At 45.4% G+C, this 21814-nt stretch overlaps 3 protein-coding genes across 4 annotated transcripts; 2 read left to right on the top strand and 1 right to left on the bottom strand.

Moving 5' to 3' along the window:
- The first annotated feature begins 1104 nt into the window (after positions 1-1104).
- BECN1 (beclin 1) lies at positions 1105-11644 on the top strand. 2 transcript variants are annotated; one of them, XM_082441558.1, is made up of 13 exons: positions 1105-1123; positions 1434-1562; positions 4089-4156; positions 5044-5102; positions 5555-5623; positions 5774-5864; positions 5971-6107; positions 6268-6462; positions 7364-7510; positions 8785-8934; positions 9446-9506; positions 9956-10098; positions 10839-11644. In XM_082441558.1, the coding sequence occupies exons 2-13, from the start codon at positions 1436-1438 to the stop codon at positions 11005-11007; spliced, it is 1416 nt and encodes a 471-aa protein (XP_082297684.1). In that variant the 5' UTR covers positions 1105-1123; positions 1434-1435; the 3' UTR covers positions 11008-11644. The 2 variants fall into 2 exon arrangements, with proteins under 2 accessions (XP_082297684.1, XP_082297685.1); XM_082441559.1 differs by lacking the exon at positions 5555-5623.
- Positions 11067-20123, bottom strand: CNTD1 (cyclin N-terminal domain containing 1). Its single transcript, XM_082441553.1, has 7 exons — positions 19700-20123; positions 16025-16100; positions 15607-15775; positions 14371-14533; positions 13735-13879; positions 12997-13093; positions 11067-12431 (listed from the first exon to the last, which is right to left on the bottom strand). The coding sequence occupies exons 1-7, from the start codon at positions 19866-19868 to the stop codon at positions 12237-12239; spliced, it is 1014 nt and encodes a 337-aa protein (XP_082297679.1). The 5' UTR covers positions 19869-20123; the 3' UTR covers positions 11067-12236.
- An 81-nt stretch (positions 20124-20204) lies between these two features.
- COA3 (cytochrome c oxidase assembly factor 3) lies at positions 20205-21337 on the top strand. Its single transcript, XM_082441557.1, has 2 exons — positions 20205-20463; positions 20816-21337. Exons 1-2 carry the CDS (start codon positions 20250-20252, stop codon positions 20920-20922), a joined length of 321 nt encoding a protein of 106 aa, XP_082297683.1. The 5' UTR covers positions 20205-20249; the 3' UTR covers positions 20923-21337.
- Positions 21338-21814: the final 477 nt, after the last annotated feature.

Below are 21814 nucleotides of genomic sequence, written 5' to 3'. Positions count from 1 at the left end.
CAAGTAAAATGAAATATCTTTTAATTTTTTTAATCAACCATTTGTTTTTCTGTGAGCTTTTTCATATTCTTTGCCCATTTCATTACTGGCCTATCGGTATTTTTATTGATTGAATAGACTTCTGTATATTAAGAAAACTTACCTTCTTTCTTATGAGCTGCAACTATTTTCCATATTTTTCTTTCATAACTTTTTTTTACAGTGTCTTTGATAGTTCAGAAAGTTTCAATTTTTGAGTAAAATTCAGTAGTTTCCTTTTCAGCTTCTGATTTTCATGTCATGCTTAGACAGACCTTCTTTACTTCAAGATTATAAAAAATATTCACTCATGCTTTCATCTAGTACCTTTAATCATTGTATTTTTGACACTGAAATTTGTGACTAACTTGGTATAAAGTGAAGTAGAAGATTCAGCTCACCACCATTAACATGGCTCTTTGGCCCCACCCATCACTTACTAAGTAGTTCATTTCCCCACTGATTTGAAATACTAGCTTTATCACATACTAAATCCCCCTGTACACTTGGTCTATTTTTGAACTCTATTCTGTTCCACTGATATTCCTGCACCAAGACAAAAATGGTTTAGTTTTATAATTTCATAATACGTTTCAATATCTGAAGTGTTCGGCTTTCCCTAATTATAATTGAAATTTTAAAATATAAAATGAAACAATAAAGTTTACCTCCTCACTTTCCCCTCTAAGTGTGTCTACCACTCTCTCGGGCGCCCAGCTCTCCCAACGAGAAACTTTAAAAACTAACACAGCAGTGAATAATGAAAGTGGCTCCGCTCTGAAGTGACAAATCTGAAGAAAAGTCACTGCATTAGAAAACGGGAGAGTGTCCTGACTCCCTCCCAACTCGGTCCTTCCACTTCCCCTCGCAACATCAGCCCGCCGGCCGACGCCTGCCGGGATTCCCAGCTCAGCCTCTAGAGGTGGCAGCCGGTCGGAAGCGAGTGGACCAAGATTGACTCCCAGAGCAGCTGCAGCCGTCGTGACGTCACGTCCGGTCACGGCGGAAGTCCTCCGCTGGCCGATCGGGAAGTAGCTGAAGGCTGGGCGATGGCAGTCCTGGAGGCCCCGCACCCGGACAGACCCGAGGCCACAGTGCCCCCGCGGTAGGCCGGACCAGGGTGGCGGGCTCCGAGGCCCGAGATGAAGAGCGTCGGGGGCTGAACCGCTACCTTAGAAGGGAACCTGGGAACCCTCACGGCCCCTATTGCAGACCCTCCCTGACTTTGAGCTGTAAACTGCCTTTGCCGGGGCTGCCCCGGAAGCAGGTCCGCCTGGTATCCTACCGCTCCTACAGGGAACGGTGCGGGCGGAGATTTTACCCCTTCACCATAATAGTTAGGCTGGTGGTAGCCCCGGGCCGGGGGCTCAAGGCCGCCGATTCTCCCTAACATCGTCTCCTTTCCACCGCCGTAGGGATGGAGGGGTCTAAGACATCCAGCAGCACCATGCAGGTGAGCTTCGTGTGTCAGCGCTGCAGCCAGCCCCTGAAACTGGACACGAGCTTCAAGATCCTGGACCGTGTCACAATCCAGGAGCTCACAGGTCAGCGAGACCCTTAGAGGGTGGTCAAGATCGTTGAAAGTGGGCAGCTTTGGAGATGAAGGTCTTAAAGACTGCACATAGCTTGCCACAGACACGCCCTGTGAGCCTCAGAAGTCGCGTCATCTCTCTGGCTTCTTGTTTTCTTATCAAGAACATAAAAGAATTTTGACACTGTGTGCTTCTGAGAGCTTTCTATAGCAAGGAAAGGTCCTTAGTTTTCTGCTTCTGTTGTTTCAGAGTAAAGGAATATGTACATTTAAAAATAAACGGCAATTGTTGAGGACTTACATACCAAGTGCGTTACATGCACTACTTTTAACCCCTGTGGAGTAGTACAGTTATACTCCCCTATGGAGTAGTAGTAAAATTATCATTTTATCCATGAGGAATTGAGGCTTAGAGAGGTTAAGTGACTCACCCAGTGGCCAACAGCTGATAAGTAGAGGAACAGAGTCTCAAAGTCCCAAGAAGTGAGATGAAGCTAGAAAAAAAGAAAAGACTGAATAGACAGTTAAAATAAGCTCATGGGTCTAGAGTCAACCTGCTTAGATTTAAATCCTGTCATTTACTAGCTGAATGACTTTTTGCAAGTTACTTCATCTCTCTTAACCCTGGTCTCTTGGTTTTCTTTATCTGTAAAATGTAAAACAATCTCAAGGTAGTTGTAAGGATCAAATATGACAGACCATAAATACTTAAGAATATGCTGGGGAAAAGTACTCAGTAAATACTAACTATTATTATTAATACCTGATTTTTCTTTTCTGAGGGGAATTATCTCTTTAATATATTTTAAACTTTTTTTTTTTAATTTTTTTAATGTATGTATGTATGTATGTATTTATGGCTGTGTTGGGTCTTCGTTTCTGTGCTAGGGCTTTCTCTAATTGCGGCAAGTGGGGTCCACTCTTCATCGCGGTGCGCGGGCCTCTCACTATCGCGGCCTCTCTTGTTGCGGAGCACAGGCTCCAGATGCGCAGGCTCAGTAATTGTGGTTCACGGGCCTAGTTGCTCCGCAACATGTGGGAATCTTCCCAGACCAGGGCTCGAACCCGTGTCCCCTGCATTGGCAGGCAGATTCTCAACCACTGCGCCACCAGGGAAGCCCTAAACTTTTTATTATGAAAAATTTCAAACATACAGTCAAGAGAATAGCATAGTGAACTCCCTTGTATCCATCATCCAGCTTCAACAATTAGCTACATCCTGCCATTCTTGTTTTCTCTATACCTCCATTCACCTCCCATCTCCACTCAGTTACTTTGCTCTTTACTTCCTTTTTTTTTTTAAGGTAAATTGTCATAAATTGACAATTTTAAATTGTCAAGTTTTTTGGTTTTTGGCCACGCCGTGCAGCATGTGGGATGTTAGTACCCCAACCAGGGCTGGAACCCGCGCCCACTGCAGTGTAAGTGCGGAGTCTTAACCACTGGACCGCCAGGGAAGTCCCTAATTGTCAAGATTTATACATTACAAATCGTAGCTTTTTTTTTTTGGCTATGCCACACAGCCTGTGGGATGTGGGATCTTACTTCCCCAACCAGGGATTGAATCTGGGCCCTTGGCAGTGAGAGCGCGGAGTCCTAACCACTGGACCGCCAGGGAATTCCCCTTAGCTGTATGTTTTTGACAAGTGTATGCACTCATGTAACTTAGATTTCCATTGTGATGTAGAAAGCTTTCATCTTCCCAGAAAGTTCTCTCATGTTCCTTCCCACTTATTCTGAGGGAAAGGGGATATTAACTTTTGTTATGGAAAACTTCAAAGTTTATGATGAACCCCCATGTACTCATCACTGATCTTCAACAATTATCCATACAAGGACTTCCCTGGTGGCGCAGTGGTTAAGAATCCGCCTGCCAATGTAGGGAACACGGGTTCGAGCCCTGGTCTGGGAAGATCCCACATGCCACGGAGCAACTAAGCCCGTGTGCCACAACTACTGAGCCTGTGCTCTAGAGCCCGCGAACCACAACTGCTGAGCCCATGTGCAACAGCTACTGAAGCCCGCGTGCCTAGAGCCCGTGCTCCGCAACAAGAGAAACCACTGCAGTGAGAAGCCCACGTGCCACAGCAAAGAATAGCCCCCGCTCGCCGCAACTAGAGAAAGCCCGCGTGCAGCAACGAAGACCCAACACAGCCAAAAATTAATTAATTAATTAATTAATTAAAATTATCCATCCATATTTAACCATGTTTTCATCTACAGCCCCATCCATTCCCCTCCCACCCCAAATTATTTAGAAGCAAATCCCAAACATATAAATACCATAAATATTTTAGTAAGTATTTTTGAAAGGTAAGGTGTCTCTTTAAAGACATAATCATACCATTATACTGGAAAAAATTTAATAATCCCTTAATCCAATTTAAGGGGTGTAAGGGAAAAAAGACAACAGATTCTTCTTTCTATAAATTGTACTTTAAGAAAAAGGTGGAGGATATTTCTGATTCTTATACTGTCGTACATGCTTCTGCTCTGAGAAGACTCTTTCTGAAAGCTTCGATATTTTCCTTGCTCTTAGCTCCATTACTTGCCACAGCCCAGGTGAAACCAGGAGAGACCCAGGAGGAAGAGGCTAACTCAGGAGAGGTATGAAAACACTGGAATGCAAGGTGGATTTCTGCAGGGTACTTGGTGCTCTTAGAGCCCCCAGATGTTTCGGATCTCTGGTTAACATGAGACGTTCTGCATGATCAGGCCGCTGTGGATCATTGGAGACACAGAAGTGCACCTGAGGTCACAGGGTTGCTGAATGAGGCCTCCATTCAAAACTGTGAAGAGAGGCTCTTCTTTATTTGAAGTGGAATTATAAGCCATTATAGGTGGGAGATGGGATGACCTGGATACACAGGTCATCCCAGGGCATTCCTGGTTTACCTGGTGTTGTCCTAGCTAATTGTTAATATCCACTCCTCTCTAGTGTCAAAAGTATCTTGGTTTGGACATTGAATTGTGTGACTACACTAGTTAGAAAGGGTTGTCAGTGTTAGAGAATGTGTAATTTTTTTAAATGTGATAACATGAGTGATAATTTTCATTGTCAGAGATCAATGTCATAAGATTTTGATCACATATAAATTATATCAAAGTATGGAAAACACAAAGTATCTACTTTGTTCTATGCCATGGTAAACTTCATTGCAGTCTGCTCTGGCTTTTTCCTTGTGCCATGATTTAGGGCATTCTCTCCCCTACCTTGACTGGTAAATGCAAATATAATAGAGTATAACATAGTTAGGAAATGCTGTTCCTCACAAAAAATCAAATGGGACTTGGGGTTTGTCTGTACCAAGGGTCCTTTCTTAGTGCAAGTATCCAAGGATTGGCTATATAACACCCATTTCTTAAGTCTCTGTGGTTTCTCAGGTCTTGTAGTTATCAATCAAGGGTAAAGCCAAATAGTTCTGAGGCCACTGGGGAAATAGACTCCATCTCTAAGCTGCCAGGATTCTAATGCTCTCTTATTTCCTCCCCAGGAGCCATTTATTGAAACTCGCCAGGATGGTGTCTCTCGCAGATTCATCCCCCCAGCCAGGTGCCTACTACTCCTCAGCCCCCTGTTCCTTGCCAAAGGCCAGTAGAATTTTAATTAAACCCAGAATTGAGACCTGGAGCCAGGTGATGAAGATGAATCATCACCTAGCCTTTTGGCTCTTCCAGAAAAGACATATTCCCTTATACCTGGCCCATCACTTTCCAGTATTGATTGAGTTTTTCCTGTAGCCATTCACACAGTGGGAAAGGACAGTATCTCTCATGATGAAGAATTGAGAAAAGTTGAGAGCGTGATTGACTAATAAAAGAGATGGGCCCTCGAAAAGTTTTAAGGTAGCAAATGTTGTTAGATGTTCAGGTTCTTAGTTATTGATGCATGTGAAGGTGGCTGGCAAGGGGTGTAATATTAAGAAATGGTCTTTCCTGATTCTCCTTACTTTTCTGCTATAGACACACACATATCAGTTTTTGATGCCCCGTCTCCCCCCTTAGTCCATCCAGGCCAACCTTCGTGCTGAGTGTCCCTGTGGAAGACCAGCATGGCCTTCCCTTGGGAGAGAGGTACCCTTGGGAGGTCAGTCGGGCTAGGAGTGGGTATGTGCCTTGAGGCCCCTCAGCCGGTGCTTGAGAGTCTCTGCCACTGGCACTGCAGTAGGTGGAGGAGGCCTCTCTGCTCCCTCATGAGGCCCGTGGGCGGGGGGCTGTCTGCAGGATGATGTCTACAGAAAGTGCCAACAGCTTTACTCTGATCGGGGAGGCATCCGACGGTGGCACCATGGAGAACCTCAGCCGAAGACTGAAGGCAAGTCTGCCTCATTCTGGTGTCAGGCAGTGGGCCTGGCTGGTAGAGGGGGTGCCTGGGCAGGTAGCATGGGGCAAGCCCTACCCTGACTCTCCCACACTTCCAGGTCACTGGGGACCTTTTCGACATCATGTCAGGCCAGACAGATGTGGATCACCCACTATGTGAGGAATGCACAGATACTCTTTTAGACCAGCTGGACACTCAGCTCAACGTCACTGAAAATGAGTGTCAGAACTACAAGTGAGTACCTCCAGAGCCTGGGCCCGGGAACGGAGCTCTGAATCTTAGAGCTCTCACTGCTCTGGGGCTGCGTGGCCCTTACCCAGGAGCTGTGCTCCACACAGATAAAAGGAATAACAGTTTCCCTCTGATAAGCTTTCCCTGCCTGTGTCCTTGGCAGACGCTGCTTGGAAATCTTAGAGCAAATGAATGAAGATGACAGCGAACAGCTCCAGATGGAGCTAAAGGAGCTGGCATTAGAGGAGGAGAGGCTCATCCAAGAGCTGGAAGATGTGGAAAAGAACCGTCAGATAGTGGCAGAAAATCTCGAGAAGGTCCAGGCTGAGGCTGAGAGGTTGGATCAGGAGGAAGCGCAGTGAGTGATCACCCTGTTCTTCTACCTTCCTGCCCTCAAGGCTCCAGGAGCGGACACGGCTTCCAGCTGAATGTGTCTGATTAGTTTGTAAACCGCAGTGAGCTGTCATTCAGCAGCATGTCTGCTCTGGATCCTGCATATTGCTTCCAGGCCCTGTTTCTAGAGGTTGGTTGGGAGGATTACGTATGAAGGGTCAGCATGATTAAGTGGCAAAAGCGTTGGTTAAACAGAGAGCCGAGAACCAGGCCTGTAGTCACAGCTCTGTCCTGTAGGGACCTGGGCTCGTCTGGCTGAGTCAGCCACTGAACCCGGCATCCTCCTCTGGAGAGGTGAGCCTGTTGGCCCACGTTCGTTCTTTTCCGGCTCAGGAATTTCAGTGGTGCTCTTGACCTGAGAGAACCCTCTGTCTAGTGGAGGAGGCAGTGTCCACAGTAACTAAGGGTGGGCAAGTGAAAGACATTGAACAAAGTTAATTTTTTCATGGGATAGTGTAACAAGTTCCATTAGAAATGATGTATACTAACCATTTAAAAGTCAATAAGGATATAGAGGTGAAGTGATAGACGCTCAATTATGGCCAATTCAGGGAAGAAACCACCATTGACTAACTCACCTTGTTTCTGGAAAAGATCAGAAATCCAAGAGGTGTCTGGTCCTGGTTTGGGAGAGTCCTGTTTTCCTCCCCGTTTTCCATATGGGCAGCTGGAATTTGAGACATTTCTGTCCCTCCCAGGCAAAACATCTAGGGCAAGTATGTTCCTGTGAGTGGGATCTTTGCCAAATGTAAAAGATGCTGTAACTAGAAGTGACCATAATCACTAGAAGAAATCATTCAGGGGGGTGGTGGGAGAGACATTTTAGCCCCCAAACAGCCTTTCATGGTCACCTTGGCTGTTCACAGGTATCAAAGGGAATATAGTGAATTTAAACGACAACAGCTAGAACTGGATGATGAGCTGAAGAGTGTAGAAAACCAGATGCGTTACGCCCAGATGCAGCTGGACAAGCTGAAGAAAACCAACGTCTTTAATGCAACCTTCCACATTTGGTAATGAGGGTTGGAGGGTGAGGAGCGTCTGGGAAGCACCACGTACCTGGACGTTAGCTGCTGGCTGCTACGCCAGGGTGCCCACCTCCCACGGAATAGGGGTCTGTGTCATTTTCACCCCATCTAGGTTTCTTTCACTCCTTGTGACGGGGTAGGCACAGTCAGGGGATTGGAATTCTAGAGCTCGGTGACTTCCATTCTTCCAAGGAAAGGGAAGGATTGGAGCTCTCCAGCTACGTGAAAATCTGGTCATCTGCCTGGTGCTGATTTCTTGCCCCCCGGGGTCATTTGTTTATTCATTTATTTGACATTTTATCCATTTCAAATGGTATCTTTTGAGCATCTACTGTGTGGTGGCACTGTGCTAAGCACGAGGAAGGCAACAGCAAGCAACATCCGTTTTGCTTGGGCGAGAAGGCTCGGTAACAGGCACTTGTAATGCAGTGTGGTCGTGGTGAACCCTGGGTGCTGGGAGAACACATAAGGGCACTTTACCCAATGTGAGGAGGCTGCGTGGAACGACTCCCCCAGAGGAGGTTGATGTTTAGGCTGAGATATGGAGTATAAGTCTGCAGAAGAGGGGCGTTGTTCCTGGCAGAGAGAACATCACGTGCAAAGAAACAGAGGAAAGTGGGAGTGGTAATCTCCCACTGAACTGAACGGAGCTTATTGTGACTGGAGATTGAGGGTGAAGCAGAGAACGACAGGATATGAAACTGGAGCGTTACCAGTTCCTAAAGGATCTTGTAGGCCTCATTAAGGGATATGGACTTTGTCCAAAAGGCAGTGGGAGCCACTGAAGCATTTTAGTCAGGAAAGTGACATAAGTACAGTTGCATTTGTGAATGATGGCTTTACCTGTAATGTGAGAAATGACTTGGGGTAAGAGGGCAAGATTGTTGGTAAGGAAACTTGTCAGTAGGAATCTAAACAGGAGAGGGTAGAGTCGTAGCATTGAGTCTGAAGAGAAGTGGACAGATTTAAGAGGTTTAGGAGGTAGACTCAACAGAGCTTGGTGGTGTTGGGGGGAAGGGAGCTGAGAGAGAGAGCATTCAAGGATGATGCCCAGGTTTCTACTTTGGCGTCTGAGCAGCAGGGAGAAAGATGATGACTCACGTTTTAGACATGTGTTTAAAGAACCAAGTAGGGCTTGGATATATGAATCTGGAGATAAGGAGAGAGATTTTATGCCAGGTTTGAGGTGAGAGCAGGAAATTTCAGAATTTGCTAAGTTTTAAATTCTGTCTGTATTTTTCCCTGCCCTTCTCCTGTAGGCACAGTGGACAGTTTGGCACAATCAATAACTTCAGACTGGGTCGCCTGCCCAGTGTCCCCGTGGAATGGAATGAGATCAACGCTGCTTGGGGCCAGACAGTGTTGCTGCTTCATGCCCTGGCCAATAAGATGGGCCTGAAATTTCAGAGGTAAGAAATGTAGTCCTTTCTTGAGTGTGGTGTGTCTGTGATATAATCTGTATCTCCCACCTGGTACTCTTGTCCACTATGGCAAGAGCCCTTGCTCCCAACGAACTGGGAGTATTCTGTCCATGGAGACTGTCTGCTTCTGGTTTTCCCCTCACCACAGGCCCTTTCCAATGACTGAGCAGTCCTTGAACTGCACAACCACAGCAGTGGTCCCCAACTTCCTGTCTCCATAACCTTAGTGTTCCTAAAGCTGTTTTTCAGTTTTTGTTTCTAAATCTAAACCAGGACATACATGCATCCATAAAAGGCCCCCAGATAATTATCTAATAAATGTAGTTTGTTCGGGAAACGAAACCTTTTAAACATGGAGCCCATGGGGAGGTGAGAAAGGAGTGGAAATAATAATAGAGGTCCTCGGGTAGCTGAAGACTGAAAATCACTGGGTTATAATGTCCCAGTAATCACTTTAGGAGGAGTCCTGTATCCATCTCTGTCTGCATCTCCATTTTAGGTATCGACTTGTTCCCTATGGAAACCATTCGTATCTGGAGTCTCTGACAGACAAATCTAAGGTACCCAGGAAGGTCCACTTTCACTGGAATACAGAATCCTTGTACCTCCTAACGGAATGGTTTAGTTTTGATAATGGCATTATTTAGTTTCTTTCTTAGACTGAGATATCTCATGTTGAGCCAATGTCTGGTTCAATGTCCTGTCTAGTTCAGGATTAGCTCTTTGGGGCCTGTAGAGAAAATTAAATTTTTACAGTTGTTGAGAAGGGATATGGGCAGATCAGAGGAGAATGTGTGCACCAGGATGGGGAAGGCATCACTGGGCGGTAGATGTTTAATACATTTCCACTGATGGTGAAACAGTTTCAGGTGCATTGTTATTTGCCCAAGGTTACTGTTGCCAGTGGAATACAGACATAACATGACTTGAGAGATGGATAGGATTGGGAACAATCTCCGGTAGCCTGTGTTAGGGCCACACCTATAGCCAGTTCTCTTTTCTCGGGCAGGAGCTGCCGCTGTACTGTTCTGGGGGGCTGCGGTTTTTCTGGGACAACAAGTTTGACCACGCAATGGTGGCTTTCCTGGACTGTGTGCAGCAGTTCAAAGAAGAGGTTGAGAAAGGCGAGACACGTTTTTGTCTCCCTTACAGGTCAGTATCCCCCGGTGCTGAATGAACCTAGAGCAGGACCAGAGTGAGCAGAATGGAAGGGACAGTAAGGATGGAGGCAAAACTAGTACACATAGTGGGAAAGCAGAAAATGGAGTAAGATCACATTGACACTGATGGGCAGAGACTGATCCAACACTGCAAACAGGACAGAATGTAACCACCTGGTCCCTGGAGAAAAAGAATGTTGACTTAGATGGTGTGGGGGATTTCCTTGGTGCAGAGCTCAAGCCTGCTCTCCAATTTCAGGGAGGTTTTTCCCTTACACCCTTGGAAATATACAGGAGTGCTTCCTTTGATCAAATTTTGTAGGAGCCCAGAGATGGATGGACACCTTAGTTAAGAGAGTAAGGCTGAGCTGCTTCCATCACCCCAAAACAAAGCATTTCTTTTCTTCTGCCTCCCTTCTCTCTCCATAAGTGAGGAATGCCTAGGAAAACAGTGAGGAGTACTGTAACCGTCACTTACCCTCTGCTCCAGGCTTCTCATCTGTTTGGGGGTGTGTCTTGTCCCTGTACTCCGCAATGACAATGAGGCTCTTGTGACAGCCTTCTTGATATTGGGCTTTCAAGCAAATCCAAAATACACTACCATTCCTTGCCAAGAGTTCTTTAGTAGATAAAATGACGTGAATGGTCCCATGATCAAGTCCCTGCCCATTTGCCTGAACTGACTTAACTCGGATCTCAGTTACTAATGAGTTCTGCTGTGTTCATTTGCAGGATGGATGTGGAGAAAGGCAAGATTGAAGACACAGGAGGCAGCGGTGGCTCCTATTCCATCAAAACCCAGTTTAACTCTGAGGAACAGTGGACAAAAGCTCTCAAGTTCATGCTGACGAATCTTAAGTGGGGTCTTGCTTGGGTATCCTCACAGTTTTATAACAAATGACTTTCTTTTTTCCTTAGGGGTTTGTTTGCTTTAAAGGCTTTAAATTTTGTTTTGTTTGCAAAAAAAAAAAAAAAGGGTTAAATTAAATTCGGGTACTATTAAACAGCACATGTTTACAAATACCAAAAAAGAAAAAAATCCACAAAAGCCACTTTATTTTAAAATATAACAGATACTTTCCAGAGCTACAACATGCCATGTATAGTAACTGGCCTTTGTCACAGTTTTGACTCTTAACCCCATGCCTTCCTTTCCCTTTGTCCCCGCAAAACAACTAATTTAAGTTTGCCTTTTTTTTTTTTTTAAACTGAGTTGAATTGAGATTGATGTGTTTTCACTGGATTTTATCTCTCTCAACTTCCTGCACTTAGAATATGAAATAGAAACTTTTGTCTCCACTGAGACTACAAGATGTGTGAGATGCACAGTTGGATAACGTGAGAAAATGACATGTAAGCTTTGGTCACCATGTGAGGTGATCAGAAGCTTGAAATTTAACACTTCTCACTTGATTCTAGTACTGAATGCCTGCTCTGCTCTGTGTTAGAGATATGATATTGTGTTTGATACTGTTTGAGACCTTATGGAGAGATTTAATTATTTGTAATAAAAGATTTACTGCAGTCTGATAACTGCCCAGAGGTGCACTGTTGGGTTTTTCTTTAACTAGAATAGAGTACTTTGTATTCTGGGAGAATTGAGTTCAAGTGCAGGTATGTGGAAAGTCTGTTGAAACATGTTTAGAGATGGGTGTTAGTTTTTTAAAAAGACTCTAATGAAAAGTAGACAGCTGTAGAGAAAGCCCTATTTGTGTAGCTCTCAGTAACAGAACAGAGATGTTTAACTTTAAGGGGAAATAAAGGCTACCTCCTTGATGCTCAGTCAAGGTCACCCAGATGGTCTCAGTTTTTGAGCCCCTGGTTAATACTAATCTCCATGTCTGATGTTCTCCCTTAATAAAATGAACAGTTAAGAGGAAAGCCATAAATATCTTGTTAAACGAAAATAAACTAATTTCACTGATATTCTAATATCTTGTCCCAGCTCTTGGACATTTTCAGTCTGGTACGACGAAAAGGACATGCTTATTCACCTTAACTCTTTCTCTGATGCAGAAAAATAAGCATCAAGTTGGAATATAAAACACAGCTCAGAAGATACTTGGAACTCCTGTACCCTGAGTATGAAAGTAAGGAAAGGGAGAGATGAGTGCAGTGACAGAAGGCTGTTTACTTTGGGTGGATTCCGCCTGCCTTATGTGTTGGAGAAGTAGCAGCCCTCAGTGCTCCGGCCACCAGGTGGGGAGGAACAGGCCGCTGTCGACCTGGAGTGCTGGCTCCCACGCTGTGAGTCAGGATTGCATAAGAGAGTTCGGCAATGCTCTCCAAGGCAATGCCAGTGATGCTTTGCAAATGCCCCGCAACCTTCAGAAACAGAGACAGATTTCTTATTACTAAATAAACGTGTTAGTGCACAGACACATTGCTGGGGCTGTTTTCTCAAGCCAAATGTAAATTTTTTCATTTCTCTGAGCTTACAGAGAAGATTAAATCCAGATCCCAGTGTTTGCCGATGGCCAAATTACACTAGGATACCTTTGCCCTGATAGTGTTAGCATGGAAAGTTTCTGGTAGACATTTCCCTCTGCTGGAGATAAGTTTTGTGAAATATGAGAGGGTTATTTGGGTCTTGACATTTTTTCTATTTGGGAGGATACACTTATTGGACTCTAACATAGTAGCAGATTATCATAATGGGAAATGAACAAGCTGAACTTGGGCCTCCATTTCCAATTTCATAAGAGGAAAACTGGAGAACATTTTTCAGTCCCACCGTAGTTTTTTCTCTCCCAAATCCTGCTTATTCATCCTAATCCTGGGTCTTGGCACTTACCTTTTATAGCTTGTCTTCTGTTTTCCTTTAACTGAGGGGAGAATGCTTTCTATTAAATGAATTCTGACCATGCTGGTCCTGCTCAGTGGTGCATACCTGGCTCCAACACTCATGGTTTTGGATGAAAGCACTTGCTGCAATGATTCCTACTGCCAACAGCATGAAGTCTTCCTTCACGGAAATAAACTTTTCCCTAAGTGATTAAAACCATATTAATTTTGGAGCTAGAATGACACTTGATCTTCCAAATCCTAGGGTTATGGGACTTCAACTATGAGTTGTTTATGTTGATCATGGAATTTTTATAGATGGAAAGAAATGGTCAAATAATAGCTAATTGATTCCCTCTTCCAACCTCCCCCAAGTCAGCGGATTAAAACATGAGCCTCCTGTCTGAATGGTTTACGAACCTTTTGTTGTTCCATCTGTCTCCCTAACAAATGTAACTGTGAGGCTTTTTACCATTCTGACTTTACAGTAATCAAACACTTTTGTCCAAGTTGCAACCCTGTGACTGGCTTTTTTTCCTAAGTGGCTATAAAAGCAGTTCAGTAATCTCAAATTATGAGCAGCTATAAAAGAAGAACTAGGAATGAAAGTATGTTAATTACTAGAAGTCATTTAAATTTTAAAAGTAAAAGCCTTTAGGGTTTTGCTGATTGGGCTCAGTCATCCATCCAAACAACATACTGGATGTTAATTAGAACAAGATAACCCATGCAGGTTATCTGTGGACTGGGTGCCTTGCTAGGTAAATTCCATTTACCAAGTTCTTGTGGTATGTTACCGACTCCCTGTTTCCGGAAGGAGCCTACAATAAAGGAGTTGCCTTACCCTTGCAGCTGACTGGGTGTGGAGTTCTCGATTGAAGCCCTCAGCAGGCTCTCATATACAGGTTCATGGAGAAGATAGACTAGGTCAAGTAGGGTCAGGCAGGTTGCATACAGCTGTGTGGCTGGCACCAAACAGCCGTTGTATCCTGGATGGAGTATGCGCATGGTAAAGAGCATTATGTACCCTCTTCTTGGATCCTAAGCACAGTTGTCATGTGACACAAAGCTGTTGAGCTGCTCATGTGCTTCCTGGTTGCCGTGTTCCACTGTAAGAAACCTCTGTAGCTGGAGGTCGATTTTAAAGGACAAAGGGAGAGGTAGAAAAACCTCCAGCTACAGTATATATACAACTGGAGTGTATTTGTTTGTTCCCCTCTTATCTCACGCCTCTCTACAAAGTCAACTCTTTGATGCTACACTAAGAGTGTGCTTAATGAGGCCAAATATAAACCACGTGCGGAGACTGGCGTTTGTTTCCCTGACAAGTACTAGAGGAAACTACTTTCCTCAGTCAATGCGCGCTTCCTGCTGTTCCTCATTGGCAGGTTCTGCCCACTGCCCTCAAACCCCTAGGCACATTCTTACTGCCTTCTATGGAAGACTCCAACCCACATGCCCGACACACTTAATAAAGTACCTAAAACCTCCAAGAGCATCTCCACGTATGCCAGGGGAGTAGGCAGATTGATTTGGAAGTTCAGGGACTTCAAAACATCAAGCTCTGACTCCAGCAGTTCTTCTTTAGTGTGTAGATACCCTAGAGCCTGGAGGAAATTCAGGACTGTAACGTTGCTGATTTTCTGAGCAAAGAAAACCAAAACAGAGTGAAAGAGCAGGGTGTCAGAATAGAGGTCATACATCTTGGCATAGTAAACAAAGCCCTTCACAATCCAGTCCATGCCTTTATCTCATCTTCTCTCTTGGTAATTCCCCCTTACGCTCTACACTTGTCATATAGAATTACTTGCACTCCCCAAACCCACATGCTCTCCAAGCCTCTACACATGCTCTTTCCTGTATCTGGATCTCCCTCCTCACCCCCAGCACCCCCAACACCCCCACTGCTCTCCTTACCTCTTCTCCCTCTTTCCTTAGGATCCACCCATCTCCCCCACCCTCCCCTGCAAGAAGTCTTTTTCTCTATTGGTTAAAGTGCACGTACCAGGGACTTGCCTGGTGGCGCAGTGGTTAACAACAGGTGGAAGATAATGAATAAATATTCTGTTGTTTGTTCCCCAAAAAAAGTCATTTTCTCTAAATACACTTCCTTGACTCTCCAAGGCTGATTAGGTATATTCAGAGCCCTCTGTATTTACACTAATCAGAACACTTGCTCACATTATTTGCCTGTGTGTCTTCTCCCATTAGGTAATAAATTCTTTGAGAGCACAGACAATATTTTTACTCTTGTAGCCATGGCACCTAGTGCAGCATCTGGCCAGAGAAGACAATAAATATTTGTTGAATAAATGATACTATACAGACATCGCATAGTGATGTGGAAACATTTTATCCTTTATAAATGTAATAGTTTGCCTTTAATACTAATAGGTATGTTGGCAATTCAGGCACCTTAACTGTCCTTGAGTCCAAGGGGAGGAAAGGTGACCTGTATGAATGATGGCATCCGTCCAGCAATTATACTTTGGGAACAGAACTTCAGACTATTTAATAACTGCTTCTGTGTGACTCGTGTGTGTGTGTGTGTGTGTGTGTGTGTGTTTAGGAGGTATGCTTAGGAAGCATAATTACACTCCGGAATTTCTGCATGAGTAGTATCACCTAGCCTAGGAGTGGGTTTCTCAAAGCCACCTTTGTATGAACTGGTTTCTCTCTAACACTCAGGTGCCCATGCGCAACCCCAGCTCCTTACTTTGTAGTGGAAGGAAAGTTTGCTTGCCAGCTGAACACATGACACAAGACGCAGGATAAACTTGTTGAAAAGCTGCTCTTTCAGAGCCCTCCAATTCTGAGGCTCTGTCTTCTCTCTCAGCTGGATTGAGGCTTGCCTGCAGATGTTCTCTGCCTGCTTAATCATAAACCTATAAAGGGAAAGGGGAAAGGAAACAATTCACACTCAAACTAAATGGAGTTTGTGCTTCAAACCATGTTACACCTCATCTTCTCCAATATCAATCGCTGGCTAAAAAATTTTACATTTGCAAGAAAAAGAGGGTGCAAACCAGGTCTCATGGTAAAGGGCAACTAGCTTTTTTTTTTTTTTAAAGGTCTGGGTACATTAGGCATTCTGAGAGGTACCCCTCACAAAGGCCTTATGCTCAGGGCTTTACCTTTCTAGGATTTCTACAGCCTGGTAGCTCACGGATTTCTCCAGACACCATTGTTCAGACAGGAGAAAAACAAACTCTGCCAAAACAGGAAAGAAGAGCTTAATTCATAAGGTGCAACCAAAACGACTCTGTGAACTCTTGGCGTTGTGTAAAAGCCATGATGGGGCCCAGGGAAGAGGGTCAGGAGGTGAGAAAGATGAGACGGAAACAACCCAAGCTGAACCTGTTTCCCTTTGTTGCCAATAGGCAAATGAGAGGCATGAAAAGGAGGCTGACTGCGTGCAAAAACAAAGGCTTACTGAGCCCCCTCAGGGCCCCTTGAGCCTTCCTATGGGTCTCAGCTGATAAAAGGCTTGGCCAGCTACACACAAACAAACCAGCTGGTCTAGTTGGCCTTTACACCATGCTGGGAACCTCCAGCTTCAAGAGAGATTCTTGGATGGATAAAAACCCTAACCCCTGTATTCTGTTTTCAGTGGAATGTTGATAGGAACAGAAAGGTCCCTCCTGGAGCTTTGATATTCTTTATAACACTGTTTGTTTAGTAACCACCCACTGGAGAACTCCCATTGCTTTACAAACACAATTCACCTTACAGCTGGACACCACTTATCTACCACCAGTTTGTTGGGTAAATCTGTGGTGGCTGAGCCTCTCACCAGGAGCAAGCTTGTTACTCTGAAGTGGCTTGTTTGGAAGCAGCATCCCCTAAATCAGGGAACATAGCCCAACTTGGGTGGGGGAAGTCATTGGGAAGGTGGGAAGGGTAAGATACCTTGGCAAGATTTTAGGCTGCCTGTGTTTCTCTTTGAAAGAACAGCCCCAGATAGAATTCTATTTAGTTAGCAATATCATTAGAGGGTGGAAACAAGGATAAACGTTAGTTCTCAAAGCTCCTGCAGAACTAGGAACTTTTAGCATTGATCAGCAAAGAATTACATATAGTCAAATTTCCATTACCATATGTCGTCAGAGAAAATCTGACTTAGAGGAAAAAAAATCTGTAAAAGTTAAGCTAGCACAAGACAGTCTAACAATCTACTTGACAGAGGTTACACATAGATACATGTACAAAACCTTATCATTACAGAGGCCAAAGCTCTGCTAACAGTGTCCAATGAAGAAGATAATTAGTTTAAGCAATTAAGCAAAGTATCCTAGAACACATAATGTGTGTTATTAGCCAGTCCTTTTATTTGCTGGAACTTAGGTTTTATTTCTTTGTTTTCGTGTGTGTGTGTGTGTGTGTGTGTATAGTTGTTTGGTTTTATTTTGTTTTTGATCTGAATCATCTGGGCAATTGTTTCTATTTTCCATTTTAATTTGCCAAGAAAACAGTTTGGGTTAGGTGGAATGGATGAGGGTTACACCTCTCGCCTGCTACTGGCTCCACTTCCGTACAAACATACTCAGATCTATTAACTAAAAGACCCTCCCGTTCTATTCTCTTAAGCTAGGGCTCTATCTCTCTAGCTTCCATGACTGTGAAATTTCTTGAAAGCCTAGCTTACACCTGCTGCTTCCACTTCATCATTCACTCCCTAATGTTCTGCAATTTGGCTTCTATTTTTTACAACTTGCTGAAATGATTGTCTCAAAGGTCAGAAAATACATCCAAATTGTTAAATATCATGGCCCTTTGGCAATCGTCATTCCTGGTGTTCATATCTGTGAAGTATCTGAAATTGCTGACCATGAAACTCTCCTCTTGCTTCCAAAGGTCTCTAGGTTCTGTTCCTAACCCCCCAACCATTCCATTTATTTCCTTCATGACTCTTCCTCCTACTCCACTTTTCTGAACACAAAATGTCTCCCAAGGAACTGTACTGGACCCGCTTCTCTTCTCTCCCTCTAGGAGCTCATCCTCTTCCACAGTTTCAACAGTATCATTATGGAGAGAACTCCCAAACCCTTATCTCTAGTTTGACCTCTCTTCTGACATACTCTTTAAACAGCCTACCAGAAACCTTCCTCTAGATGTCCCACAAGCACTTGAAACTCAGTAGATCTCAAATCAAAGCTATTTTCTTGGGCTTCCCTGGTGGTGCAGTGGTTGAGAATCCGCCTGCCAATGCAGGGGACACGGGTTCGGGCCCTGGTCTGGGAAGATCCCACATGCCGCAGAGCAACTAGGCCCGTGAGCCACAACTACTGAGCCTGCGCGTCTGGAGCCTATGCTCTGCAACAAGAGAGGCCATGATAGTGAGAGGCCTGCGCACAGCGATGAAGAGTGGCCCCCGCTTGCCTCAACTATAGAAAGCCCTCGCACAGAAACGAAGGCCCAACACAGCCAAAACTAAATAAATAAATAAACAAATTTTTAAAAGAAAAGATGACTACTATCTTGAAAAAAAAGAAAAACAAAAACCCAAGCACCCTCTAATGACTAAAAAAAAAAAAGCTATTTTCTTTCCCAAACAAGTCACATTTCCTCCCGTTTTATTTATTTTAATATATGTGTGTGTTTCTCTTAATGGCACCACTATATTTCTAGGCTCAACCCTTTGGCATACTCATCTTCGCCTTCTTCACTTCTTAAAATTCATCCATTGCAGAACCCTAGATTTTACCCTGAAATGTTTTTAATCCAACCTCCCTTGTCATTCCCTCTGCCCTATCACCTAAAAAACTACTCACAAAGACTACACTGGTCTTCCTACCTCCCATCTCTCTCTACTCCAGTCCATCCTTTACATCACAGCCAAAATAATTTTTTCTAAGGCAAAGGTTACAGTTATATCACTCCCATATGAAAAAAAAAAAAAGACAAAAACAAAAACCCTCAGTGCCTTCTTGTTTTCCTATTAAGTCAGGTATAAACTCCTCACTTTGGCGTTCAAAGTTCCACGTGGAATGTCTCCAAACCACTTTCTGGTCTGGATTTCAACTACTCTTCCACAGGTTCTGGCCAACCTGGATGACATGGTACCCACATTCACCCAAAATGTCCCTATTTCCATAGCTTGACTCATGTTATCCCCTTTTAGTAGAACCATGGTCCTGGGAGTTCCCCGGTGGTCTAGTGGTTAGCATTTGGCGCTTTCACTGCAGAGGCCTGGGTTCAATCCCTGGGTGGGGAACTCCCACAAGCCGCCTGGCGCAGCTAAAAAAAAAAAAGAGAGAGAGAGAGAAAGAAACACGGTAAAAAGGAAGGAAAGAAGGAAGGAAGGACGGGAGGAAGACGGTCCGTATCCACCACCTTCACCAGCCAAAATGTTATCCTTCCTTCAGGGTCTACCTCAAATGCCACGAGGCCTGGAGGACTCCTTAATTCATCCTACCCCCACCTCACTCCATCTCTCCTTTCAATCCCCATAAAAGCTTGTTTAATCTGGTATGTCACTTATCTAACCATACTTGTACCTAGTCATTTGCAGATTTGTCCTAATATCCTCCAAAGATTATACACATGGTTTGAAAGCGGGGACTAGATCTCTCGTTCATCTTTCTAACCCAGGAAACAGGGAGAATAAGTACTCTATACGTGTTGAAATAAAGGGTAGGGTGCTGGTGAGTCTTGCTCATCACTGTACCCCCAGCACCTGGCAAAGAGTAGGTACTAACGAGTAGGTAAACTTATTTGAATGAATAAGGGACACTGAATCTCAAGGTCGGTGCCTCAAAGAGAGGTGGTCCAGTCTCCCATAAGCCCAGCTCCCCGGCCTGCATCCCCACCCACGATCCGGGTCTCCCTGAAGCTGCCCATCCGGCCCGCAGCCTCCTGCACGGCTTGCTCATTCTGATGGGCGAAGTGGAGCAGAGCGTCTTCGATTGTCTCTGTGGCAACAGCTCCAAACTGAAAGTCACTGAGCGAGGCCAATCTTGGCCTCACAGGTCGGTCCATTTTCAGAACCTTGTTTGTTGCCCCCGACGTCTCGCTGGATCCGTCCCCCTTAGCTTCCCTTCAGAGTCTTCTGCCACACCCTGGATTCTTCGTCCCCTTCCGTGTGCTTGTCCTCCTGGCCTCAAGTCTGACGAAGACTCATTTCCCAGCACAGCCTCGATCCTTCCACAGCCTTTTCCCCGCCCTAACGGACGCGGACCCTTCAGCCAATCGGAAAGCACGGCCTCTTCCCGCCTGCCCCGCCCTTTCCCTTGGGCCGGGAGCCGCACTCTTTGTGAAAGGAAATGCGGACTACATCTCCCAGCGTTCCCTGCGGCGACCATGGACTGCTATTCCCAGCAAGCCCCGCGCCCCGGGAACTGCGGAGGGCGGAGCGGTAACATGGCGGCCCCGGGAGCTGGAGACCCTCTGGATGCTAAGAGCGGAAAGGCCCCCCTGGCCCAGCGCATCGACCCGACGCGGGAGAAGCTGACTCCTGCGCAACTACAATTCATGCGGCAGGTGCAGCTCGCCCAGTGGCAGAAGATGCTGCCACAGCGGCGGACCCGGAACATCGTGACCGGCCTGGGCATCGGGGCCCTGGTGTTAGCAATTTGTATCCGTCTGGACTGTAGACTCAGGGAGACCGCATTTGGGGGCAGGAGAAGGGCAGCAGAGGCGTGTAGGCGTGCAGTGTGGGGGTGGCAGAAAGAGCCCGAGCTGTGAAAGTCTTGGCTACTTGTAACGCTGAGCCAAGCGTTTAAGTGTACCTTACTTTGTCATTTTAAAGGTGCTCTTTTAATATAATTTATTAATGATAACGGAGTCGGGGTCAGGGCTCAGAAGAGCAGAGGGCAGAAGATCGAATCACTGATTTGGGAGGATGAGAGATCAACAAGGGTGGTTGAGCAAGTCTGGGAAAAGGGAATGTGCATTTTCCACGTGGTTTCCTGAACCCACCTCCCCAGATGGTTACACCTTCTACTCGGTTTCCCAGGAGCGTTTCCTGGATGAGCTGGAAGATGAGGCCAAAGCTGCTCGAGCCCGAGCTCAGGAAAGGGCATCAGGACACTGATCCAGATGGGTATCCTGCATCTCCAACCTGCTGGAGTCCCTTCACATGATGGATGATGCCCCACAACCCTGTAGAAATGGAAGCCTGCTCACAGCATTGCTTTGGACGATGATAGAGCCCAAGTAACCACGGGTTTGTGCATTTGGCCATTGTCAAGGGAACATGCCCACCTCGCACTCACTGTGTGTGGCCACTGACTCCTTTTCCTAGTTTCCTTGTTCGAGGTATCTGACCTTGGCTTTCCCCAAGCTTTCTGACTTTGTGGTTTATCCCCTTCAGGGTCTGGCTGGGAGGGTGGAGAACAAGAGGTGGGCTCTTAATGGGGGTGAGGGTGGCAGCTCTGTGCAGTGTTGGAGCCTAAAGTGGCAAAAATGGGGTCAGGTTGAGAGCAATAAACCGAGTCATCTCTCTTGGAGTCCAATGAGTGTGCTGGGGCTGACACTTCATGCTGGAACGCTCCACAGGCAGTAGCTGCAGCTGTGGCATGGCCCCAGGGAGCCGTAAATGTTTAACTAGAATTGCTTTTTCCATGAGATCTTTCCACCTGATTTAAGGGAGAGATCGTGGTGGGTCACTGGGCTGTTTGAGACTGAACCAGGTCTTGGGGGGAAGGAAGGTCACTCACTCTTCTGTCCTCTACCCTGAGGAACACACTACTCCAACTTTACTGCCTTTTCCCATCTCGAGAGAGAGAGAGGTAGATGAAGGATGAGGGACAAGCAGCTTTCATTCTTTTAACTTCCACTGGGGCCTGCTTGTGTAGGCCTAAGGTGGGGTCTGGGTGGACTCTTAGCTTGGTCAGGTGGATTATTGATCTTGCAGTTTTCTCATGAACTGCTGGCAGGAAGCCAGAAGGCTGGGCTCCACCCCTGCCTTCCGTTGTGAAACGGGA

This window comes from Balaenoptera physalus (genome assembly GCF_965194825.1).
Source record: "Balaenoptera physalus genome assembly, chromosome: 20".
In the NCBI taxonomy this organism is placed as follows: Eukaryota; Metazoa; Chordata; class Mammalia; order Artiodactyla; family Balaenopteridae; genus Balaenoptera; species Balaenoptera physalus.
This window is presented reverse-complemented; position numbering and strand designations above follow the sequence as displayed.

What these genes read in the sequence shown, in the direction of transcription:
- COA3 (XM_082441557.1), top strand. Translation starts at nt 20,250, where the DNA reads ATGGCGGCCCCGGGAGCTGGAGACCCTCTGGATGCTAAGAGCGGAAAG. An exon ending in GGCCCTGGTGTTAGCAATTT is followed by an intron (nt 20,464 to 20,815) that starts GTATCCGTCTGG and finishes CCACCTCCCCAG; the next exon opens with ATGGTTACACCTTCTACTCG.
- BECN1 (XM_082441558.1), top strand. Translation starts at nt 1,436, where the DNA reads ATGGAGGGGTCTAAGACATCCAGCAGCACCATGCAGGTGAGCTTCGTG. An exon ending in ATGGGCCTGAAATTTCAGAG is followed by an intron (nt 8,935 to 9,445) that starts GTAAGAAATGTA and finishes TCTCCATTTTAG; the next exon opens with GTATCGACTTGTTCCCTATG. An exon ending in CGTTTTTGTCTCCCTTACAG is followed by an intron (nt 10,099 to 10,838) that starts GTCAGTATCCCC and finishes GTTCATTTGCAG; the next exon opens with GATGGATGTGGAGAAAGGCA.
- CNTD1 (XM_082441553.1), bottom strand. Translation starts at nt 19,868, where the DNA reads ATGGACCGACCTGTGAGGCCAAGATTGGCCTCGCTCAGTGACTTTCAG. An exon ending in GCTGTAGAAATCCTAGAAAG is followed by an intron (nt 15,776 to 16,024) that starts GTAAAGCCCTGA and finishes TTCCCTTTATAG; the next exon opens with GTTTATGATTAAGCAGGCAG. An exon ending in GATGCTCTTGGAGGTTTTAG is followed by an intron (nt 13,880 to 14,370) that starts GTACTTTATTAA and finishes TACTCCATCCAG; the next exon opens with GATACAACGGCTGTTTGGTG.